Source organism: Ochotona curzoniae, unplaced genomic scaffold (genome assembly GCF_017591425.1).
Source record: "Ochotona curzoniae isolate NIBS_2020 unplaced genomic scaffold, NIBS_Ocur_1.0 contig_43, whole genome shotgun sequence".
In the NCBI taxonomy this organism is placed as follows: Eukaryota; Metazoa; Chordata; class Mammalia; order Lagomorpha; family Ochotonidae; genus Ochotona; species Ochotona curzoniae.
In genome coordinates this window covers 24,921,457-24,947,500 of record NW_024466218.1, presented here as the reverse complement: position 1 = coordinate 24,947,500, position 26,044 = coordinate 24,921,457, and the positions used below count along the sequence as shown (strand labels likewise).

The window sequence follows — 26,044 nt, the reverse complement described above, 5'->3', positions numbered from 1 at the left end:
AAAAATGTGTCTGGGATTTTGTGCATAACCCCAGCAGAAGGTTTATACTTGCCATCTGGAGGTTTATTTTTTTTCCCCCTTCGTCTGGGCCCTTTGAAGGAAAAGGATTTCAATATTTTCAAATTGGTATGTGGGGCTCCCGGGAAGAGCTGTTTTGGGCTAATAGCGGAACAAAAATTTATTTTAAAATAGAAAAGAAGAAGGGGGGAAAAGCAGCCATTTGTAAAGTGTTCTCTTTGTGTACTTGGAACTTGCATTTGGGTTGATCTTAATCAGAGTGTGATGGTTGGGCCAAAAGGGACCGATCAAAGCCTTCACGAAGGCCCAGTTCAGCTGTAGCGATTGGCGCAAACGAATTAAACATGTGTATGTGGGGGATCTGCATGTGGATGTACACACAGACAGATGTATGCATAACGGTTATTTCTGGCTGAGCATATTCTGGAATGCATACAGATACACATGTGTTTGAGGGTACAGTTTAGCAAGATTAATAATTTCATTCAAGACGCCCATTTTATGAATGGGCAACTGTTAAAATAATACCATTTGTTTTTATGTTGAAAAGTCCAAGTGGATCAGCAAAAGTTCATAAGACTATATTTTTAGACTTTTTTTTTTTTAGAAAGAACTTAGTGTAGCTACAATAGTTCAATGTAATAAGGGAAATGTAATTTTAAAACAGATTGTGTTATGAATAGATGGAGTTTAAATCTGTAAACATAAATATTGGGCTTATGTAACTTTTTTTTTTTTTGATGCATGTGAAAAAGTGCCTGATTTGCAGTTGCTAGACCTCGTATGTGGTTTGGACTTTTGGTGTTATCTTTGAGACATTCCTAAGTCAACACAGTCGGTACCTTTAATTTTAAAGAATTCTTAGTGAGATTTCCTGAGTGATGCTATTGTAATTAGTAAGCAAAAGTGTTTCTGAAGCAATAAATTAGATTCAGCAATTATATGGCCCTAATGCACTGTAAGAAAATTATTCTATGTAAGTTTCTCTTGTTTTTATCTGTAAGGATTGGCAGTGACATGAGTTTTATGTGTTAATTGTTCGCTTTAATGCCTGAACTGCCACTTTTAGTTCAAGGCTTGGGCATTTTAACTTCCCCTTGGCCAAAAGGAATTTTAAAAATATGTGTTCCATTCCCACAGCTTGCCAGTTGCCTCCACTATAAGAAAACGCTGAATATGACATCATATCACTAATATGCCCTCTCAGTTGCCAAATATTTTGGTTGTTAGATTTTTTTTTTTTGAGAGGATGGTACTCATAAAATCAAGATCGCTCTGTCACAGGAAATGTATTTATAGGAACTGTTTTAAGGCGTTGATTAAAAACAAATCTGGTGATGTATATCTCTATTGATTCAAACACTAGAAAGAGGCAAATTGTATATACATCTTAAGTAGAAAAAACTAGCCACTTGGAACCCCAGCACAGAGCTTTTGAAAGCGCGGAGCGTTATGGGTTCTTCATTGGAGCTTTGTGAAACAGGTAGTGAGGTCCACTTCTGGGTGTTCCTTGCGAGGGACCAATTTCATACTATTTTCAAAAATGTCTTCACACATGCACTGGCGAAGCAGGTTTTTGTTGTTGTTTATTCTGCAGTGTGCATTATACTGACCTTAATTCTGCATTCAGCGGCTTTTGATTTGGCGCCAGACGTCTCGAGGAGATTGTGTATGCCATGCGTTAGTTGTTCGAAATGCCTATTGAAGAGACTTTACATTTCTTGAGTTTCTGTGGTTGTTTGGAATTGGACTATCTGTGTGATTGTGTGTGTGACCGTGGATGGCCACTGTGCGTTTTAACCTGAATTGTTAGTTAAATGTGGCCAGCTCTTGGTTGCACAGATTTTCCACTGAAGACAACATAGCACTGAATTCCTTCTTCTTTGCCAGTGACAAGTCAATTACTTGCTTAAATTCGGTTTGAACTCTCTGAACTGAGAGAAGCCAGAGGAAGCAGGTTTTCCCAGTGAATAAACAAAAGAAGAAAATGGAAAATCATTCCTAAACACTGATTTTAGGTTGTGGGGAGAATACAATTAAGCATTACAACAATTAAGATTTCTTCTCTTTGAACTCAAAGCTAAGAGCTTTGGAAAATCACTTTTCCCCTTAACTTCCTAGCAAGGGGGAATGCTGTAATCAATGATAACTTAGGACAAACAAAACAGGACACGGATTTTCTATTACCTTAAATAATGATGTCTGCCCATGACCATATTCCCCCAAAATGGAAGGACTGTACCTGTCTTGAAGGTAGGGATCCCATGAAACAAAACTTAAATAATCACAACAGAGAGTTACCAAGGAATGAGACTAAAATACAAACCAAAATGTGTCTTAAAGATCAGCTGCCCTCAGGCGCGAGAGCTTAATGAACTTGGCCAAACAGTGATTGCGATTTGCTTCCCATACGTTGGTGATTTAATACAAATGAATTCTAATCTCAGCTAAGTAGAAATTTAAAGGCATTCCTTCTTAACCCTGGAGAGGAGTTTGGTTTTTTTTGGTTTTTTGTTTTTTGGTTTTTTTTTTTTTTTTGGCAGAGAAAATCCTTTGTAAGTGTTGTGAACATTAAAGAGCTCCTATCAAAATGTGCTGTGAGCCTGTCTGCAGCACCAGGCGTCCCCTGACCACACTCAGGGTAGCTCCATTCCTAAAATTGGAGTTTTCTCTACTCTTACATGTTCAGTGAGCACGAATTTTAATAAGAAATTATTTGGTCAAATTCCACATACCTAAAAATGTAGCAGCTCCACAAAGATAAAATTATGGCAAATGAAATTAAAAACAAAAGTGGCAAAATTTCCTCCTAATGGTAATTTAAGATCACATCAGCTCTCACCAACATGTGCATGTGTTAAACCGTATAGAGAAACCTATAATTATTGTAATTGCTCTTTTTGCTTTATACTAACAAGCTTCAAACCAGGTTTCAAACTAGTTGTTTTGAAATAGTTATTTGTCAAGTCATCAAATCTCAGGAAATGATAATGAGCTTTCAATGTTTATATTCTGGTGGTCATGTTATACAGCTTTTCAACTCAGTGAAATTCAGAGATGAAGCTGGATATCAATTATTTGTTATTGAAGACAGAAAAGTAAAATAATTCCTTGATTTCCGATGAAGGTGGAAATAAAGTCAGGTGCAGCGGAGGGGCAAAGGCTCTCAGTTGGGAATACCTTCTTAGAACAAAGTTTTCTGGTGGATAAATGACAACCTCAGTCTGTAACCTTAATCCTTTAAAGCTACAAGTTGAAGTATGAAGTGTTTAAAGCTTCATTTCACTGGCCACAAGAAGAGCTAAAGATTAAATAGATAGAAAGATTAAGATATTAAGATAGAAAGATTAAAATTTAAATAAAACAAAAAATTGCAGTCCTTTTAATGACTTTTGGGGGGGTGCAAATCTCATGGTTGGTTGAGGACAACCACATATTGCTAGTTACTAGGTTTTCACGTTTTCAGTAGTGTATCAACTATGCAAATATCATTTGGCCTTTTAAAAATGTGTTTCATATACTTAAATATTTTCTTAACCAGGATAATAAATGAAAGTAGGCAGTACAAATTCATGGCTGCTAAAAAAATCGTTTCCCACTTGGTATTATAGAACAAAAATCTGTTAAGATCACAAACTGATGAATATTTCAACTCCCCACTGATTTAAGGAAATAAAGAATATCTAAGAAAAGTATACAGGACAAACTTCTGTTTTGTGAGCTCATCTTTTGGCAAATAAAAGTTTAATTTGTTTGTTTCTGAATAACAATGGAAACATAATGCTTTGCTTCTCTGTAGAATTGCTTGAAACAAAATTAGGCTGATTTTGTTCTTTAGATTTGAGCTTGTAAAAAGTCACCAGACGCTTAACCTTCATATTATGGCTGCATCTTGCTCTCCTGTCCCTGATTAAATTTCCAAAATCCATGCGTGAGATTCACAGATGTCAGTTTGAGCAATTTTTTTTTCTTGTGCAGCTAATTTTTTTCAGGAAGAAATTATGGATTAGTTACATATTTCGTTAATTTTATTTAATCCCTAATTTCAAGCCCGTCTGAGCACTTAGAATCTGGGTTGATAGTCGCTAGCCATCCTGGCTGTGCTGGGGCTTGGCATTGCTCAAGGAGCAGCAGGAAAAAGGACATTGGTACAGAGCAAGGAAGGCTGGGGGAGAACAGTGGGCAGGGGCAAGAGCTGAAAGCTGGTGTGTCTTTCAGTATCTTTCTAACTAATCTGCAGGAAATTGTGCTGAAGAATCGTTTCTTTCCTATTCCATTATAAATGTGGTTTGCATTATATTTCCTATTTTTTTTGTTTGTTGTTGGTGTTTTGTTTTGCTTTGTTTTTTAACTAAAATTGCTGTTCCATCATGCAGACTTGAGAGTGATTTCTTCCTTATAACTTTGTTTGAATGACTTCATCATAGTTTACATGTAGGCATTGTATTTCATTTTTATGAATGGTGTGTGTGTGTGTGTGTGTGTGTGTGTGTGTGTTTTCAAACTGATTTGAAACTTCTGTCACTGCTTTGCCAGTAGGCACAAAAATATGTCCCAGTATCTTTTTTCATAAAATCGCTATAGATGTCATATAGATGCTCAGCAACCTGGTGTAAAAACAACAACAACAACAACAACAAAAAACCTTTGACCTTATAAATATATAGATTTTACATATGGTTGTGGCAGTTGTGAGAGTTGTTTAAATGTTTGCCTTAAGAAGAAAACGCAGTGGAAATGTGTATTTGATCCACACTGCAAGCCTGAATACAGGTCTCATACCTGGGGCAGTTCCAGGACAGAAGCAGAGATGGCTGGCTTTCTTTTCCCTTCGTTATTATCAGAGTTACAGGAAAGCTCTTTAACTGTCAGTATAAAGATAATTTTAGTTTTAAATATTTTTGAGTTCTTATGTGAATGTGTATGGATTTTGGCACAGTAATGACACCAATGTAAATTTACCAGTTAATTCCATTTTCCAGGAATTTCTTGAACCCTTATATTTGGTTGGATTTTTGCCTATTGCTCAAAACTTTAGGGTAACTCTGAGGTGACAGTGGGTAAAGTTATATGTGATAAAGCTTATTGTCCACTAAAAATATGAAACTGTATATTCCATCATTATTTATGATCTGTCCAGGAATTCATCATAGTTCTATTTTAAAAGGCCAGTGTTTGTAAACCAGGATAAACAGATGAACACTGACAAACTGAGGGAAAATTTCTATAAATACTTGCATCGTATGGTGTGAAGTGGTGGAAGTTTCAGACCTCCCCCTTGCAGGCCTTTTAACATTAAACGTCTATGGTGAGCTACTGAGGACATCACTGCATCGTGCTAGGTGTGTTCGGTGTTTACCATACTGTAGATGCTAAACACAACATGTGTGTTCTTCTGACTATTTTTGAAGGTGGGGTTCTGGATTTTGAGCTTGAAAATGGTTTGAGAATTATGCGTGCCTCCTGCTGAACTTTGGGAGGCTTTTCTTTTTGCAATGCTAAAGATCCATGATTTAGTTGCCACATCACAATTTTTTAATTCACAGTTGTACATATGCCACATGACTGTATTCTGAATAAAATGCACAAGTTCCCATTCCTGATATTTTTGTCTTTAAATTCCACATTGCTTTGATTCCAAGCCTAGTTTTCATCAAATTTTTCCTGATTTCTTCAAGAAATCTGCACATGCTTTTCAGAGGCATTTCACTCCGCAGGAACTATCTTGCCACAGTTTTATTGGGGAAAGTAGCAGGTCTTCAACTTCGCCCTCCTGCTCTCCCCCCCCCCCCGTTGTTGGGAAGAAAGGTGGGGCAAAGCCTGTTAGAGGCCGCAGCGAGAGCAGTGCTGATGGTCTGACTTCAGGCTCCGCGGAAGAAAGTGCAGGATTTGGCTGGCACCCGCCAGCTACCCAGCACCGGAGCGCTCCTCCAGACCAAATTACACTCATCCTGAGAGGGCACATGGAGGTAATTGGTGGGACGGAGTGCAGAGACTTGAATTCCAGCTGCTTCCATTGTAGCTGACCTGAAAATGAATAGGGGATGTTAATAGTGGAGACTAACATTGGACTTGGCTTTTTCACCTCCACAAACCCAAGGGTGAGAATTATAGAGTACTGAATGACTGCACCAATAATGATTCTTTTCAAATGGGAATCGCTGTGTTGGGGAAGACTCTCACACCATTTTGAAAGTAGTTGATGCATTTACCAACCACAGTCCTGTTACTGGAGCTCTATAAAGTTTGTCCACAGTGTGGAAAACACTCCTTGTTTTTATGATCAGCTGTCTGGTGAGTGTGTGCTGGCTTCTCACCTCTTTGTTGCCATTTTCAAATGCACATAATGAAAGACATTTGGAAGGCACTGGCACCCCATCTCCAACAAGCAGAAGGCTCTGCACTCAGCTTCCCCTGGAGCCTGTGCTTCTCCCCCTTCTTCTCCTTATTCTTTTTTAAGTAGAATAATGCAGTATTACCCAATAGCTTTTCTAACGAATAAAACAAATTAAATTGATGTTACATGCATATTTAAACCCCATCCAGTTAAGTACTGACGTGATTAAAATAATCAAATGTATCACTTAAAAAATTAAAAAGGATAAATTCTGTACCCCATTATTTTATTGACTTTTAAATATAAACTGCAGAAATGTTTACATTCCTAATGGCATTATTAAGCTAAACTGACAAATCAGAGGGAAAAAGTTGATTGGCCAGCACATTATTATTTCTGCACCTGTTATTACAATTCAGAAGTGGAGGCTCAGCATTACAGGAGCAGAGGATTCTGTTTTCTTAGGCTTCCTTTGTGTGCTGTGGGGGTTGGGATAGATGTTTAACAAGTGCAGTTTCACTTTGTAGTGCCTTTCTGTGTGTTGATGTGATTAAAAGACTACAATGTTTTTCATGTAGCTTTGAAATTAATATGCAAATACTAGGGGATGATGGGGCTCCTCTGGACCTGCTGCACTGCACCTCCCTAAGCAGAACGGGGAGCAGCTTTTTGCTGACAGTTGTTAGCTACAAACATCACCAACTTTTGTCTCCACCCTGTGAATCTATAAAGGAAAATAAGGAAGGAAGAAGAAAATGCTAATGATATGAGATGAAAATACTTCATATTTTCATTTTCTGTGACCAGAAGGCTAAGAGACCTTGAGAACAAAAGTTTAAAGGATAATCCAGGTTGTATAACATTGCGGATGCAATGAGGTTTAATATTGTGCTTTTTTTTTTTTGGTCAATTTTCTCCTCATCATAACCATGCAGTAACATTTTTCAAACATTTGAGTCCCATTCTTCCATGTAACTTGTGTGGCAATGCTTGTTCATAAATGCAATCCTAGAATTTCTTGGGTGTCCACTGTACACTATTTCATTTAACAAATACTAACCTCAAATCAAACAAATTATATTCTATTCCTTCACTTTTTTTTTTCTTTAAGGCTCCTTGGAGATGTCATTATATTCATTAAAATATAATGATGGATTTGGATTGAGAGGCAAACAAATATTTTTATTCCATCTTGTCTAATAGTTTCAGTCTACAACAAAGTGGTTAAATGCCACTATTTTCTGGAAGATACTGGTTAATACCATTCTTGAGTTTAGACTTAGTCCTGTGTAATAATTTAAATTCCCAGAGTTTAATAATGTTTAATGTGTACCATGGATCCCACTTAATCTCTCCCTGGCTTCACAGCAAAATGTTTACATAAATGAACTCTGAATTCTGATATCAGCTGTTTAACTCTGTCCTTCCAGAGTTAATGCTGTTTCCTCAATTAAAGAAGTTCTACAGTTGCCATGGGAGTACATATTTTTAAAAAGATGTTCCTTTTCATTCTTTCAAGCCTTCTGTGGGCTAGGTTAGCAAATAAATGGGAGTTTGATTTTATTTTAAAGAAATAAGTTATTACACTAGTATTGTATTAGACATTCAGCTTCAGAGGGCATAAAAGATAAAATTCCATCATATTTTCATTTTGTTACATTCACAGCAGAAACTTGTATGCTCAAATTGGTTATTTTCAACTCATGACAGCTGTGATATTTAAAAGGATCACAGCTGTTGTGACTTAGAATTGATTTTTCTATTAACACCTGAAAAAAAGACCTGTGCTGTATTAAAAACTTAAATAAAGTAACTGTAAAATTAGACACGTTGATGTGAATCCGGTAATCCTTTGCAGAGGTTGCAGAGTTCAGCAGACTTCTTTGATGCTTCAGGGGAATGAGCTGAAACATAGAAATAGGTGCATGATGGCTGAGTACGTTTACCTTTTAGGGGTTTCCTGTGGTACCAGAACCTCCTGGCCTAGTGTAAGCATGTCATACTTGCTAATCAAACCTCTTAGGATTCAGTTTACTTAATTAACCTCAAGAAAGACAACTTGTATGAGTCCTTATGAGATCTTGACATCTACACTATGGCAGCTGTTTTACCTTCCAGCTATGACACTGAGAAACACAGCACCACACTAACTTGTTCCTCATGGAGCAAGTTTTTGCCTTATGACTCTCTCCTCCCTCATTTTTTATGTGATGAAAAAAAAAAAGGGAAACATGAAAAAAGGAGAAACAAATTATTATATCCAAGTAGATTTAGGCTAGCACTTGTCTTTTGAAATCTTTAATATCTTTTAAATGTTCATTTTGTACATTTAACTTGTTGCACAGTTTGATGGATGGTGTTTCCCACTTTGAGTTGATCTATTTGGATGTTTATCTTAAAATATTCCATGTTGAATCTGATTGATGGTTATGTATCTAACAGTGCAAACCCATCTAACAAGACATAGACACACTTAGAGATATTTCGCTACTTTGAAAGAGGTCACATGGCACACAAACGGGACAACTGGTGTGGAATTATTTGTAGATGCTAGGGTCTTTACAGCCGCACTGCCGATAGGGAGCTATGTAGGTTAACCTCTTTGGTTCTGGACTTCTTACCTGTGTAACTCAATCAGAATTGAAAGAATGACAGGTTTTATGATGATAAATGCATGGCTGGAACAGAGAAAACATGGCTGGTTGGGTGGATAGATGGATAGATTACATAACTAGACAGTAATAGACTGCCAATTATTTATTGCTCAAACTTGCTTATTCATCAAAAGTTTATTTACAGTATGTTATTTTGATGACTGCATATATTTTAGTACAAATTAGTTGAAAATAATAGACATTTGCTTCGCATAATCAAAATGACTATAGAGATAGTTTTAAAATGAACTTTTGAAATAGCCTCTTTCAAAATCCCAGGCTAATGCAATTGAGTACTATTAGATGACAAGGTCAAAATTTCACATGCCAGGTCGTCTGGGATGTATATGGCTACTTCCATATTCAGTTGAAGAAAGATAGACTTAGTAATGGCTATTGTTTAAATAAAGACTTAAAATCAAAGTACTGACAGGATTAAGTTATAAATATATCTTTAGGACATGTGTGCCCTCCAGGAGAAATATGACAATATCTGAAAATGACTTTGACTGATATAGTTGTGGGTTACAGCAGGAGTTTGTTACTGACAACTGAAAGGCTGTGTACCCTACATTGACAGGATGGCCCCACTAAGAGTGCCAAGAAGAAGCCATAATCTAGAGACAGTAATACGAACTACAGTAAATCATGCTGGTGTTGTGAGCCATGTGTGGATACTATCAGCTTTCTCTTAATTTTCTTCTCTTTTGATATAGCACTTTCCGTCCTCCCTGAACCCCAAACCTTCCTCCCCCTCCTTCTCCTTCCCATCTCCTCACTCCCTGTAGCATAGTGTACTACAGAGTTACCCAGACATTTTCTACCATTTACCATTAAATGTGAGATTTTATTTGTGGTGTTATAAACATAGTATATTATTTATGAAGCAACTGGAATGGCTTCAAAGCAGCTGTTAGTATATGTTAAGTCAATAAGTACATTTCTCTGTAATCTAAATATGTATTTACATACTGCCTTCTAAAATAGTTTGAGCTATCAGTACATCTATTAATTTACCGAGTCATTTTCAAGAAATGTGTGTTTTGGTTTTTTTTTTTTTTTTACAGGACATAAAACAGAAAAAAAGGAATTTGCAGGAAAGACAGTGGTGAAGAATCAGCTTGAAGTATTTGGGGCATTGAGGACATTACATTGTCATTAGATACAGATTGTCATTAGATACCTCAAGAAATGATTAAAAATTGAAGCCAGTGTTAGAGATTCTCCCTTCCAATTTCACTGTTCACAGCTGGGGATTTCTCTTCCTGCCACTACTGAGTTTCCCATCAATGTTGGATAATCCTTGGCTGTGATTTGGAAGTGATTTTGAAACCTTGATTGCCTTCCCTAGCACCCTGTGGAGGAAGGTGGCAGGATCTGGTGGCACATTGTTACACCTGCCAACTCCTAGAACCCAGAAGCACACCTCACTCCTTCAGTGCCAGGTTTGGGAGAGAGTTGCCAAGTCTGGAAGGGTACCTTGTGCCACACTTCAGTTTCCTCCCCAGGCTGTACAAGGTTCTCCTAGGTTTGATTAGAGTGGAGGTGGCGGCTGGGCACAGCAATGGCAGTTTTGATTTGCAAGATATCCTTGGTGTACAGATATGCTGTCACCAGTTGCCTTGCCTTTTAGCTCATGGAATTCTGACTCCAGTGCCACAGGCATTCTGAGACTGTACACTTTGTTCCTCCCGATTCCCTGTCGGCTGGTGCAGCGCAGTGGTAGTGAAACATGGAGGCTTCGATGTTTACTCTGGGCATCTTACAAGTTTGCCCTATGATGGAGTTTCTTCTGGTCTGTTTTTCACATTTTATTTGTACACGGTTGTCTGTGTTCAAAATGAGCAATTGAAATGAAAACTAGGAAAAAAAAAATTTTGTGTGTGTGCTTGTATGTTGACGCACAAAAATGATTGCCATTTTTGATGATAATTTCTATGATTTGAGTATCTGTTTTGGGAGGTAATTCTTTTATAATTGTAAATTTACTCTAAGTCAAGGCTCTTTGAGGAACTATCAGCCATGTTTTTGTTTTTCATTAGTCTTTGATTGACTGGCTAATATTTTTGTAGCATCTCAGTATTTCTCTTACGTCTTTTATTTCCCAGTATGATCTACTGAACAGCTTAGAGCAATAACTTGCTTACATATTTTACATTTTAGAATGTGCTTCTGGAAACTTGCTTATGTTGATGTTTAAATCAGATATTTATTGGGTGTAAAATTAGTCTTGTTTTGATTTTAACTATAAGGAAAGTGGTTTCCAGCTTGCTATAAATATTATATTATAGTAATAACTAATGTACACTAGAATACACTTGCATCAATTCAGTTAAAACATTGCTTTCTAGCACTTCCTAATTTAATGTCTACTATACCCTAGCAAAGTAGGGGCTTGAAACGTTGTTAACCCATTTCACAGGATTAGGCTGCCTGTGCAATGAGGCACTAGCTACATGCACTTATTAATATTTAAGTGTAAGCTAATTAAATGCAAGTAAAACATTTAAAACTTGACTGGTTTGGTAGTGCTCGCCACATTTCAAGTGCTGTGTAGTCGTGTGATGGGTAGATACTAAAGGGCATAGATGTTTAACACTTGCATCACTGCAGGAAGGTCTACCAAGGCGCTGGTGTAAGGAACAGAAGCCAGGAGGGATTAAATCCCTTGCTCAGGTTCTTAGAGGTGATGATAGACCGTGACTCAATTGTTCCGTATCTCTTCAATGTGACCTTTGGGCATCTGAGTTAAGAATCAAGATCTCCATATACCTCATAACATTTTTAATAAGTGCTTGTCTGTTCAGGCTTTTCAGCTGTTAACCTAACTATGGACCCTAAATCTCCTTACTGTGTTTCAGTGCATTTCTAAATACTTGTCAGCTTATGTCACACAATCGTGACACATTGATGCAGCCTGAGTCCCTTGATAGCATGCACGCCCACCTCTGTGCTATGCTTAGGCAAGGTCCTTCCTTGGGTGCTCCCAGCGAGAGCTGGCAGAATTTAGAGAGCTCCTGTGTCTCCTTTGACTGGTTCCATAACAAGAGGTATTTACTGAAAAATAAATAGTATCTGTTTGTTAAAATAAATATTTCATCGTCAATGAAAATGTCTGTTTAATGCTTCCTGCTTGTTGAGTCCCCAGTTAAAGTACCTTGTTTGGGATTCTACCATAGCTTCCCAACAAGCTTTAAATCAGTTCAAGAATCTTTTACCCTTTATCTTCCCTCCTTAAAGATTTGAACCATTGTACATGTAGGAATGTTAAAATAATATTTGTTGCATGAACCAGTAAGGATAGAAACATTTTTAATTGCTATGTTTCTTCAAGATCCTACCCAAAGGAACTCGTGGAGCGTTGTTTGGAATCTACCTGCATGAACACACACCTGCACATGGCCTTCTCATTCCTTGTGCTTCCTGAGTGGGGAGAAGTGCCCAGGAAATGTGGGCAATGCTCAAAACCAGAATCACTCATTGTGCACACAAATGTCTACTAATTATTTTTCAGTTGACACCTATAGGGGGCAGTGAATGGTCCAGTCCTAGGTTGTCATTAAGTACGAAGGAATGGGGTTGGACCTTGAACCCATCTGACTTTGAGCAACTTGTCCTGACTGCAGAAGTGTTGCTTTGCTGCTCTCGTTGCTACTGCCAAGACCTTGGGAGCACCAGGAGCCTACAGTGGGCACGTACTGGCAGATGCCTTCTGCTTGGGCTGCTAATGGCGTCCAAAGCCATCATTTCTCTCTCAGCAATAATTATGGTGTTAAGAGGCATTTGTGTTCTGTGTACTTTTCCAGCTTGTACCATGTTTAGTTCCTGTTATGCAAATACCATTTTAAACTTAGCAATGCCAATTTGCATTAATATTTTGGTTTCATATAGCTAACTATTGCATTTCACAAACAAGTACGTTTTAATGAGTACTGGCAGAATGATAAAAAGAGAAGTTATTCATTAAATACTATTGTAGAAAGTACAGTAGTCGGTTGCCAAAAATCATTAATACAAAATAGAATGTGTTGAGGCCACAAGGATGCTTCTCTCCAAGGGCATTTTGGGCCTGATCGTCCGCAGTGTTTCAAGAGCAGTGCTAGAGGGAGAGAGCTGATACAAGATGCAAGCCAGCCTGTCAGTAAGGTTTTGGTTTATTTTCTTAATTTTAAGATATTCAACATCTGTCCTAAAACCATGGGGCGGGTGTTCACGTTGGAGTTGCTGTGAAGAACATTGTCAAGGAAAACCGAATAGCAAAGCAGTGTGTTGTTCTTATTTCTTAGACTTGCATGTTAAGTTTTTTTTTTTTTCTGATTAGTGGTTTCTTTTCTCCCCCTTATTGAAATTTAAAAAACAATCAGAATCATGAGCAAAAAATTTTTTTTGGATTGTCACTGTATAGGAAGATAAGAATTTTGTAACTGGATCTTTAGAAAAGGACTATTTTAACGTGTGGCCTTGTAATGTTGCTGTCATGGTTATCATCGCTTGTGGTTCCTAATTATAATGAGCGTGTTTGGTGGTGGTATTACAGTCGTTCTCCTATTCTGCCTCCCCTCCCCCCGAGTTAAAACTCATTTTTTTCCCAGAAGGAGAGATCCAAGCCTTTGAAAATTCTCATGATTTTGCAAATCCACTCTATTTTTGTCTAGAATACAGGAAAGTTAAAACTGGCTGGTGTGATGCCATGTTTTGAATCCAATTTTAAAGCAACGCTTTGCAATCCAGGGAGTAATGAAGATAATTATACCTGCAAGGTGACATCACTAGTGGAGTGACAAATGCACTTGGAAACAGAGTCTCTAGTCGCCTCTGAATTCTGTAGACCACTTCTGGCATTTAACACTGGGCGCCTCTTTCATGCCTGTCGGTTGAGAAGTTGCTTTCAGATGCATTTCCTAAAGCTGACTGACACAGGGTTAAATTAATTCTTTTCTTTATTACTCAAAGTGATACAGACCTTTCTTGGACTAATGTAGCTTAATTAGTGGTCAATTAAAACTGAACATTGCTGAATTGAAGTTCTTTGATCAAACTCTCTGGCATGGGCTCTCTTTCTTTAACTAGCCACCATCTTGAATTCATTTGGAATCAGTAGTATAAACAAGTTTAAAACTGGTTCTTTTATAAGAAAGTCAGCAGGCTTGTATAGCTGTGGTTTCTTTTTTTACTTCTGTAGGCGGCAATTCAAAGGCAAGCTAAATGAAAACAGTACTACACCCTGAAAAAAACACGCACTTTTTGAAAGAAACACTAAGTAGTTAAAAACACTCAGTACCCCTACCTGTTTATTCTCGACAGAAGATAAATTTGTCTTCTGTCGAGAATAAATGATTAATAATTCCTCAATTGCAGTGCTTGATTTTGTTATCACCTCAAAGATTCCAGAACCTCTTCATGCTCCTGCGCCAGACCCACAGTGACACTGAAATGCAAGACAGAAAGACGCAAACCCACGTGGGTGTCGGGGCAGTGGGCACCGTTAGGTCAATGGCCCGATCGCCATGAAATTCATTGTCACTGCTTTGGAGTAGAGGTGAGACACTGCTTCATTTACCTGTCGACTTAATCTTTTACTTTGGGAAGCCATGGTTGCATCAGTGTGCTAACCGGGGATGCCATGTCTTGTGGAATTGGAGTGCAGTTCTCCACCCCCCCCCCACACACACAAGCTAGAAAGAAAAAATGGAGCAGGGTGGTTGAGAAGTGAGGCAGAGGAAGTTACTGGTTAATTATGAGTGGCTAAGTATCCTTCTTTGAGCTAGTTACTAGTCTTCATAGCCAGTGTATGTGCTGTTCTTGCCCCATACAGCTAATCTGAAATCTCAGTGGCTGAAAGCTTGGTGACCTAAAAATACCATAGCTGATACTCAGCTAGTGTATGTGTTTTAAAATGTTAATCAAAATATGCACTTTTATACTTGAAAAAGAAAAAAAAAGCTATTACATTTGAGTAAGGCGATAAATTCCTTTATCTGTAATGGTAGCCTCCGACTTCTGAGCTTCTCAGAGAAAGCCCAGAGGGGAGTTTGGGGAGCAACCATGTTTCGTTTTCTCCCTATTAAATGACAAAATTTGTGTAGTTTTCATTACTTATTTCCAAAGATAATAGTTAAACACAATAATTAAAATTAAAAATTTAATCCTTTGCCAGAAAGAGGAACTGTTTATAGTCAATGTGCCTTTCAGCGCTCTCTCTCTCTCTCTCTCTCTCTCTCTCTCTGTCTCTTGCCTTCTCCCGAAAGGGCTGATTAGAATGTAATAATTGGGGATGATAGCGAGAGGAAGACGACAATTGCATTTAATTAAAGATAATTTATTTTACTTTAAATTGGTGATGTCCCACATGAATAAGAGTAGATTTAGCAGATAGATTTATTAATGGGTAGTGACATCTCAGTTGACAGAAAAAGCAAACATTTTCTTTCTTCATTGTTTTTATTGTGTCCCAGCACCTGAAACTGCTGTCACTCCACTGCCTTTGCTGCTTGACGAAAGTGTAGACTTCTGTAGCAAATATGCGATTATTGCTTGATCGCTGGAACCAACCTTGTGCTCTCCTGAGTGAAGCCAGGGCTGGAGGTTGGAAGCTGCGCATGCGTTCAGCACCCGCTCCAGAAAAGCTGTCTTCTTGAATGACGAGTTCTAGTCATTCTAGCATTTTGGAGTTGTGCAGGATGAGTATAGCTTATTAAGAGACACTGCACCTTGAATGTCGTGGATCCTGAAGAGCGCCTCAGTAATATGCTGAGCGCCCTAGTTCATTCCTTAATAAGGAAGTGTGTGTGGAAATCCAGGGTAGCATGGGATATATATATATATATTTTTGTTATCTCATGAATTGTATACACGCTCTAGAAGTTAGAAAGAGGCTTCAGAAAATGTTTTCATGTCATCTTCTAAACAGATAGTGCCTTTTAAAGCAGTATGCCATGAACAAAATTGTATTTATACTTCTGTAAATCCTGAGGCACTTTCTTTATGTTCCAGAGTGTCCAGTTCTCTTTGCTTCTTGCCTGTGTCTTCCCTGATCTGGCTCATATCACTCCCCTCCCACTTCCTTCACTTTGCACCCCTGCGTTCCTGCTCACATCCCGCTCCCATCACATTCTCTGACAGAGGTCCCCGGAGTCCCTATTTCTCCCTGGGCTTCTCCTGCCCTCAGTGCCCTGTGTTCAGACCAACGCTTTGGTTTGCCTTATGCTTGCTGCTCTCATTCCCCACACGTTTCCCTTATATTGTTTGCCTTTCCTTGCGCCTGCAGGCCTCAGTGGTGTGTCCTGTGTAGCTTTAGTGTTGACACACGTAAGGAGGGAAATGAGGTGCTCTTTCTTTTGGGGTTGGACATTATGGTCCAAGTTTTAGTTTTATTTTAAACCAGATGGTTTTTATTTCATCCTACTGTGTCATTTCACCATTGCAAATTGATGTTAGATCAGTGATGATGTTTTTCAAGGATTAGTTTTTATTAAATCTTGATTTTCATGTTGTGTTAACCTTCCCCTCAGCCACAGAATCTTATTCCTTTTCTTCTGACCATCTGACTGCTTAGTTTTAATAACCGGGTCTCTCGGGGCCTTACTTTATCCTCTGTTTCCTGTCCCCTTTAGCCATCTCTTATTTATTGCTCACTTATCCTCATGTCACCTTAAATCTTTTCTTCTTCTACTGTAATTCTTGAGTTCACAAGATCTTCCCTAAGTTTTTTCTAACAAGAATGCTGAGAAAGCAAAAATTTGGAGCAAGGAAGTCTACAAGTAATGTTCTCTTCTGAGGACTGGGCAGTGTTCTGACATGCTTAAATTCTGCCGGTTTTGCTCTGGAGTTGTGCAGTAATGATTTGGGTTTGTACAGAGAGCCTAAAGTTTAGCCCTTATTTAGAGGTAAAAACTCCATATAGAGATTTCCAGGAGTGAAAATGTCCTTTTGTGGAGATAATCATTTGGACCCCCCTGACCGGTAGGCTAGGTCACTGTGTGCATGTGTGTGAGAGAGTGTGTGTGTGTGTCCATGTGTGCTGGGAACAAGACTGGGGATGAAGAGAGCCAAAGGAATTCCATGGCCAGCCACTGTTGCTTTTCCTGTCTCAGGTGGTCCCTGGTGGCCTGGAAATAGGCCGTAAGGTCAGAACAGGCCGATGCGGTAACTCAGCAGCTGATCTCTCTGCACCTATGCTTACACCATCTCTGTTCTCCTTGCCCTTTTCAGCGTTTCTGCCACGTTTGCAGCTGCCCTTTCCAAACACGCTCAGCACGTTTGAGTTTCCCTTTACATTTTTGCCTTTGTACTATCAAATAGTTAAAGACTTGCAGCGCAGTGGAGACCCTGCCTTCCCTCAGTGCAAGTTTGCAGGAGATGCTTTCATCAACTGGTTTGTCTGTAGTAGCATAAGAATTCCAGGGAAAATGCCAGACATTTTGAAAGATAAATATATAAAGGACAACTACCTAGTCCCATGCCGGAAAGACCACCGCTTTGACTCTGTGTGAACGGCGGTTAGGGAGAAAAGTCTCCTGTGGTCCCAGGAGGTGACAGGAGCTGGGAGTGGCAAGAGGGAAGCTTCTAATCATGGACCAGATGCTGCTGAATCTGGGGTTTGCCTGGCGCTTGGTCATTTGGGTGGCTGGGCCTGTCCCACCTCCCTGTCTCCATGCCCTCCCCTAGCCTTATCCTGGGCCCTCCCACCCTGAGGCCGGCCCCAGGCCTTGCAGCACACATCTGCCTGTCTGAGTTGCATGGCTCCAGCATGAAGTTGCTGCTCTCCCGCCCCTGATATATTCTGGGCTGTGGTCCTGCTTGTTTCTTGTCTGTCAGATTGCACTTCTGATGCTGTCAGCCATGTCTGACCAATCAGCAAACAACACCACAGGATGAAATTTAAACAATGCAGATGCTCAGATACAGGCTTATATTGCCTGGACCACGAAGGGAAAGTGGAGGTAAGGTCAGAGTCTTTAAGTGGCTTACCCCAGCCTGGCTGACTTGCCAGTCCTTGCGCTGCACTGTGCTGTTCTGGCGTCTGTGTTATCCTCTGCTTTGCCTGTTTGTCTCTTCCCCTGCCAGTCACCAGAACTTTCCTTTCAATTCACTGCCCTTCATCCTTTCCCTGCATGTTTTATCCACTCTCTTTTCTCTTGCATCGGGCTGTCATGAATGTGCCTGGCTTGCTGTGAGGCCAAAGGTCCTTGACGAATTCCACCTTGTTCAGGCCATAGGAAGAGAGCAGTGCTACGGGCCAGGGCACATGGGCGGGGTTAAGAGATGGTAATTTTCCCCATGCGGGATGGTTGAATGTATCATTAGGTTTCAGCCATGGTTTTCGTTTTACCATTGAAATGTATTGGATTGTCGTTTGACTTTAAATCATCTTTTTTTGAGAAATGGTTTACTTAGAGGAAACATAAATAGATACATCCTAAAATGAGGATGAATCATCCTGTGCTCGAGAGTTTGGGGGAGGAAGCTGAGAGCTGCTGTCTGTCCCCCTTTCTGCAGCTGTCGCTGGAGCTCCCTGGGCTCCCGCTTGGAGAGCAGGAATGAGAGCGCCCTCCTCCTCTGTGCTAAGAATTCAGTTGGTCCTTTTATAACCTCTAGTGTTTACAAGGTTCTGCACTCCCTACTCTCATCCCATCTGGAAAATATTTAAACTTCATAAGATCTATAAGACTAAAATATCACATATAATGGGATAGGCAGAAGGAAGAAAAATTAGACCCATTGCATGTGTTTAGAATAAGTCAGTTGTTTGTTCAGAAGCGGCTGCTAGAGGAATTGGAACAAATAGCTGTGTGTGTGGTGAACGGTTTGGTCCAGAGCTGCACATTTCACCACAGAATGAGCCTTGGTTTGTAAAACTGACATTCTGTTGTGACTTCCAAATCCAAACAAATCTCTGCAAATTTCTGGCCGATCGAGTTAATAAGAAAATATATACATGCCGAGGCGAGAGCCGTGTGCTACTTGCAGCTCTGTCAGTGCCGGTAGAAATAAGAGACGGATTGTACCTACTGTGTTACATGCCCCCAGCATGTGCCAGGACCTCCAGCTCGGTGGGTTTGCATGATTTTTTTTTTCCTGTAAGGACAATGGGATGCAAAAAGAGCTGCGGGAGAAGGAGAGCAGCAAGGATTGGGGTCACTTTTCTTCTAATTATTTCATAATTGGGGACTGGTTTCCACTTTCCCACTATCTCACTGGCAGAGAGAAAGCAAGACAGATGTGGCTGAGCTGGAAAGAGATTTTGTTCCGCAGGCCGGATGTGCTGTGGGCCCAGGGGGTCATTCCTTGCTCCAGGCCTGTGATCTGCTTCACACCTGTGCTCATTTCCCCCGTGATCAATGACCTTGTATTAACCCAGAGTGACCTTTTGCCTTTGCCTGTTCTCCTGGACAAGCGCTTGGCTGGTGAGCGCTGCTTTCGCTCTGATTTACAGGTGGTTACTCGAGCCACATACACTTGTTTTTCATGGTGCACAGTGCACTTAGCAGCCCGGCAAGACCTGCAATTTCATCCCTCTCAAGGGGCCGAGAAGGGGCTGGAAGGTGGGGGGTGCAGCTAGAGAGGTTGCTGCTTGCATGTGCTTCTCTGTTTTGTGGCTCATATGGTATCAATTACCATTTGATGGCAATGCCAGGCCTGAGGCCCTTTGCATGTTTGTCCTGTGAGAAAGATCTGGAAGAACCGACATATGGTTTTGATTGCAGCAATTGCAGGTTGATAGAATGAACGCAGGGGTGAGGTGGGTGGGTTTTCCTTCCGGCCCTTTCCACTCTGGGTTGCTAATGTGCTTCGCTTGTGGAACTGGTCTTTTCATCATCCAACCCCTCCCCACTTTCCCCGTTTTCCCCTCCCCAGCTCCCTACCACTTCGCATTCCCCACCCCTGCCTCCTCAGTACAGTACTTCCAAATCCCCACCAGGAACATGTGGCCCACATCAGGGATTTTCAATTAAAACAAACAAACAAGCAAACAAACAAACCCCCTGTCTACTCTTTTGTTAAAATTCCAGAGCAGGTCTGTCCATCGAGATGACCAGAAGTGTGCCAGAGCTCAAAACCAAATGGGGCTGTGGGGCTGTGGGGCTGCGGGGCTGCAGGGCTGCATTGCGCATTGCCTGCAGAAACTCAGGACATGTTTCTAAATGGCTATTAGTTCAGGTTGTTAAGCATTGAAATGACGCTGAAAAATAGCAGCCATAGAGTGAGTGAGTGAGTGAGTGTGTGTGTGTGTGTGTGTGTGTGTGTGGCATTTAAGACAACTCTTGGGATTCGTCTGAATGGGTGCTGCATGAGAGCAGGACTGTGTCTAGGAGTCCTTCAAGATTGGCCTTCCTGTGGATCTCAGGCCCTAAGATGGACATGCCAGGGTGCATCCCTCTGAACATTTCCCCCCAGCGGGAGGTGCTGGAGGCCCTTCTCTCTTACTAAGTTAGAGGCAGTAGGGGGTGCCCAGGAAGTGTCTCCTCATTACTTCAGCCCAGCAGGATTGCATGTGTGAGCATGGCAAGGGAAGGTCTTTTTTGGGGGAACAGAAGCAAAGAGGAGAAAAAAACATTGTAGACACATTTAATGCTACCATGGATTTTTTTTTTTTTTTGGCTTTGTTTTGTTTCCAAGCATAGTTTTCCTATAGCTGTTTTCAAAATATTTTGGAGATGGGTAGCAAGTTTTCACTGACACCAAGGTGATTTCTTTTCACTTCAGCTGTCGCATCTAAAATATTACAATTAGGTATTAATATTGTTTGATAGTATGGTGTCTTGTGAATAAATGTTGCCATTCACATCTTTTCTTTTACATTGGAAACCTATGAACTTGATAGGACCTCTCCCCTCTCAAAAGGAAAGAAAAAAAAAACATCAAAAAAACATGGCTCCCTAAAATATTAAAGGAAAAGTCAAGATGAGGTGTTAATTCTGAAGGCAGGTCAGCTGTTGCAGTCTAATCATACTTGACACAGTGCTTCCTGTCTAGTTCCATATTGAAGCTGATCTTTATAGAAAGCTGGCACAACCAGAAACCTCGTTGACTTAAATTGTAGGGAGATGTCGTGTGTGACAGACTCATATTTTCACAGTAGTTAGTTACTGTCTTGTAAGACATGTGCCTAAGGCTTTTTTTTTCTTCTTTACAATGTACAGGTAGGTTTGTCAAATTATTGTCTTTTCTTAAAAAAGCAGTCTTGAGTGTGATTCAAATTACTATTTCATATTCCTCCAGTTGTTGGATAAATACTGTCCTCTGAGAAGGCTTTGGATTTTTGAAAATCAGAACAACTATTGGTTGATTTGCTGCATCCCCATGTTTTAATAGTGGCTATACAACCATCTGATATTTCATGTAATTTGAAGTCATGATTCCGTTGGATAACTTAAGGCTTCACCTATTTCTTCCAGCTGGTGCCACTCTTAGTTACTTTTAAAGAGTGACACGTGCAGAAGCCCAATTTAGTACTTTTTCTTAACATCTTGCAGTCCTGTAATATATAGGTATCAGTGGCTGATTGCAGGGAAAAAAAAACCATGGTGTATGGGTTGGGAGCCTGTCCTGGAACATGTTGGGTCACTTGCCAGTGGCTGTGCTGGAGAGAGGTTTGATTTGAGAAGACTTTTTGGATCTTCTCAGCCCTAGCATTATTCTGGTTTTGAAATGGGAAAATGGAAAAGGATTTTAGAGAAGAGAAAGCTGTCTCAACCGTAAGGGAGGGCACAGGTGGAGATCTTTGCCATGCTCAATGAAATTAGCCAGCATTCTTCAGCTGCCTGCCCTCATAGAGGACCTGGTGGGAAATGGGAGTTTGTATTTATAGAGACACATTAGAGATGCAGGAGTTAGCATTCAATATCGGCTATCAGCTTCTCTCCCAAAATTAATTTTGTTTTCAGATTGAAATTTACGAAAGTTTATGGAGCAGGCAGCTTTTTCAATGCACATTTTCTTAAGAGAAATAAAAAAAAAGAAAGGAAAAAGAACAGCCAGCCATTGCTATTAAAATTGGATTGAATCTTCTGAAATATTACTCCATTCTGTATCTCTTTTAAAATGATAAAAATTTATGTAACCACCAGTGATAACTAAAAGATTACAAGTTCCCCCTTGTGTGTTTTTTTTTTTTTTTTTAGTCTGTAGTTATTCACTTAAGGAAGAAGTATTTATAAAATTGTGAAATGTCTATCAGAGCACCTGGAATTAGACATTCACTTTTTATAAATTAGAAGCAAGAATTTCTACAGCATCCGGCACCGAGTGGAGGCACGTGCTTCTTTGGGCAGTCCTCTTGTGCACTGGCACCATGGAATGTTTTCTGCTGAGACCCCCGCCCACAGCCCAGCTATATCATAGCAGAGGACACATCACCTCCACAGAGGATCTGTTCTTATTTTCCCATTCACAGCAAGTGCACACTCCTCTGTCCACAAGGAAAACATTACTGACTTCAAGAAGGGCAGTGTCAGTGAGGAACAAGAAAGTACAGTGTGCCCAGGTTAAAGCTAGACTGCACGAGATCTCACTTTTGTACAAAATCTGAACCTTTGAGGAAAAAAATAGTAAAGGGTTTCTTTCTCTCTCGCTCTCTCTCTCAACTGTTTGCAAATCATAGCTTTCCTGGTTCTAGGTGGGGGATGCAGGGGGCAATCCTCAAAGGAAAGGCTCAACAGGCTTCCTGGACATCAAATAGTTTGTACAAAACAACATTCTGATGACTTGCATGTAAATAAATCAGAAACATATGAATTCAATGTCTCTAGAAATACATATGGGTTGAAAAATAGAGAGAAGTGCTGAGAAAATGTGTTTTGGGTTTCTGCTGAGTCCATGACATTTGAAAAATAGTATGAAACGTTGAACAAACACAAAGCATGGCCCAACTTACCCATTCCTAATATTAGCCTGCCAGCTCCACAGCAAATCAGTTTACCATGTGCCTAAGTACGAGCCACCTTGGTGTGCACCCCCTCACTTAATTACTTGCAGTTTACATTTCTTTTCAATTAGAAGCATAAAAATAGCATCATATTTCAAGGAAATGCAAATCTTAGCATTTTCTCACTCACTTGGTTCACGTCAGACTATTTTTACAAGGAGCTCAGAGCGTTTCACCTTAGGAACAGTCATCCTGATATGGCCTTCTTTGGTGTGTCTGGTAATGACAGACAAAAAGCATTGTTATTAAAAAACTGACCTTGAAGTCAATACTGCTTACTAACTGGAAGCCAAAGCTGCACGCAGACAGCCATCCACCCCAAGCTCAGCTTGTGACCTTGGAGCTGCTCTCTGCGCTTCACTCCTGACCTCGGGCAGCTTCTGGGCAGTGAATGCTTTTCCTTTTCCCATGTGGCACTCAGGATAGCTAACATTAGAGCTTCTAAATTCTGGAACAATCGCAGAGTCCTCAGAACCTTCAGAGCCTCTCCCATTGATATCTTGTTCCTCAGTGTCTGGCTTGAAGTACAGGAGCAAAACGCAGGGAATTTAAGGACCAAAAATAGCCAGAGCTTCAGGCTTCTTCCACTGATGGCAAGTCATTGACGTGCACTTGGACTAGCACTGGTGTCTGAGAGAAGCAGTAGATTCCATCTTCTCTGCTTTAGGCCGAGTTATTTTGAGTGTTTTACAACACACTCTAATGTACTTTTTCCTAACTCCTTTACTCAGGTGGTGACAAGAAGCTTGACCAGATAGTAAATTAATCTTGCTATTATTTATTAAACCCATGCTATGAGCCAAGTCATAGCATGTAACTGAACAAGACATGTCAAAGACAATTAAAATATAAGCTGTTAACACCCTGACCAGTGAGTACAGACTGCCAAAGGTGGACTTAGGAAGAAGGGTACTTAGCTCACACTTGGCCTTGAGGAAAGTAGAATTAAGCCAGCAAAATTCACAGGAAATAGACGGAAGCAAGAGAAAGCATGATGTATCCCATGACCTGAATGTATTTCAGGATGACTGGAATTTGTGGTATAGGAGGACAGTAGGAGAGAGACAGACAGACAGACACACACACACACACACACACACAGAGACAGAGAGACAGAGAGAGATTGGTAAGATAAATAGTAACTAGATCAGACATGCCTTGTGTGTATCATTAAGGAGCTTGAATGTAATGAGAAGCCCTTCAAATGGGTGTGCTCCAGTGTAATTGAATTTTTGAAGTCCAGAAGGGATAGAAGGACCTGGGGAACTTAGCAGTCCCAGGTGCCAAGGAAAGCACATTCAACTAGAAGGAATAGCCAACAGTGTCAGATGCTGCCGAGAGATAAATGTGACATTTGGTTGCAGCTTCCAGGAGTTCTGGAGCGGTTTTTTTTTTTTTTTTTTTGAAGTAGTTGGTGTGAAAGGGAGGTAGAAAAGTGGTAAAGGAGGCATTGCCAGATGATTTTTCTGTCGTCATTGTCATCATCAGTGTTGCCATTATCTCCAGGAAATGAACATTGAGCATCTTACATACCAGACATAAAGACAGAATGATGACAAGAAGAGCCACCCTCTCCCTCCCCACCACACAGGATAGTAGTATGTTTGTGAAAACAGATCATAAGTATAAAACAGAAGACAACAGCATGAAGTAAAACACACGTGGGGCAAAATGCACAGGACAGCCCACCGGAAGAAATAGGCACACACACACAGATCCATAGCAGATTAGAAAGAGAGAAGCACAGAGCCCACTTCTATAATGAATTAGAAGTCTGTGACTTCTGCAAGGACGGGTTGTGGGAATTTGTGTGCTTCTGCCTACCCTTCGGCACTGAGGAATGTGTCACAACAGCTTTGGAAATCAAAGAAAAGAATGCATCTCTTTCACTTGGTTGGCTTCTTATATGTTTGATAATTGTTAGACAAGCATTGCAGGCCAAGCATTAACATTAGAGTTGCTCTGAAGCTCACCTGCAATATTTTATGGGGATTAAGACTCATAATTCAAAAAAGATGCAAACTTCTATAATACTGGGAAAGTTGAAAACGGAAATATAGCCAGTAGGAACTGAAGTCGTTTTTCCCTCTCGGAAGGTGTTTGGTCATATTTCTGTCTATGATGTAGCACTAGTGCACATTGCTTTTGGGACTTGGCAGAGAAATGAGCTGAGTAGGTTGCACACACATCAGAATGTTTTCAGTTAAAGAAAACTGAAACTCATCACCATCAAGAAATATGTTCAGAATCATCAGGGTGCTGGATATTCTGTATAAATTACACATCTCGAATCCTATACTTAATCAAGGTGTTTTCTCATTGCATTGTCTTACAGAGACAAATGATAGGATAGAGCATTTCCAAGGGAATGTCATAAGATTGAAGAGAGGTTAAATGACCTTCCTATGGCTAGTTCATTAGTGATTGAACAAAGTCTAGACAGATGTCCTGGGGGAGAGGGGAGGGACGAGTGCTGTGTTATAATGGGCTGAGCTGTCACCTACAGCTTTGGCGTCCCATGAGAGTATTGGTTTAATTCCCACTGCCTCACTTCTCATCCAGTTCCCTGCTGATGTGATTGGAAAAGCAGTGGAGAATGACCCAATTCCTTGGGTCTCTCTGTCTACAGAGGACCCTGCTGAAGTTCCTGGCTCCTGGTACTGGTCTGGTCCAGCCAGTTCTGACCACTGCAGCCAGCTGGGGAGTGAACTGGCAGATAGAATGTCTCTCTCCCCCACTTCTCTATCTCTAGTTCTTCTTTTCAAATGAATCAAAATAAATCTGCACGAGAGATGCAGAGATGCTGTCTTCTCCTTAGTCACCTTTAGGGATCAGTAAGATATTCTGGCAGTTAAGAGCAATCATAGGTTTATTTTTTTAGTGGAAATTTCTTAAAGAGTTTGCCAACAAAGCAGTGAGGGGTGAGTTTGGTGCAGGAGCAGTTTTCATTGCAGAGGAAAGGCAGTCTCCTCTCCTGGAAATAGTTACACTGTTTTCCTGAAGTTTCCATGCAGAGGCTGTTAAGGAATGGGACTTACTGCCATTGTGTGTCTCTCCAGGAACCCCATCCCCTGCAGATGGAGCCTCTCCAAGGGCCTTTTTATGGAC

General features: G+C 40.3%; 1 protein-coding gene across 8 annotated transcripts in view; it reads left to right on the top strand.

The window, feature by feature from the left end:
* TCF4 (transcription factor 4) overlaps positions 1-26,044 on the top strand; it is a 353,857-nt gene that overhangs the window by 267,291 nt on the left and 60,522 nt on the right. Inside the window, exon 1 of one of the 8 annotated variants that reach the window (XM_040985025.1) lies at positions 17,883-17,951. The exons of the other annotated variants lie outside the window; for them this stretch is intronic. Coding sequence (XP_040840959.1) covers positions 17,883-17,951 — 69 coding nt within the window. Of the gene's footprint in view, positions 1-17,882; positions 17,952-26,044 lie in introns of those variants that run through there. 8 annotated transcript variants of the gene reach the window in all.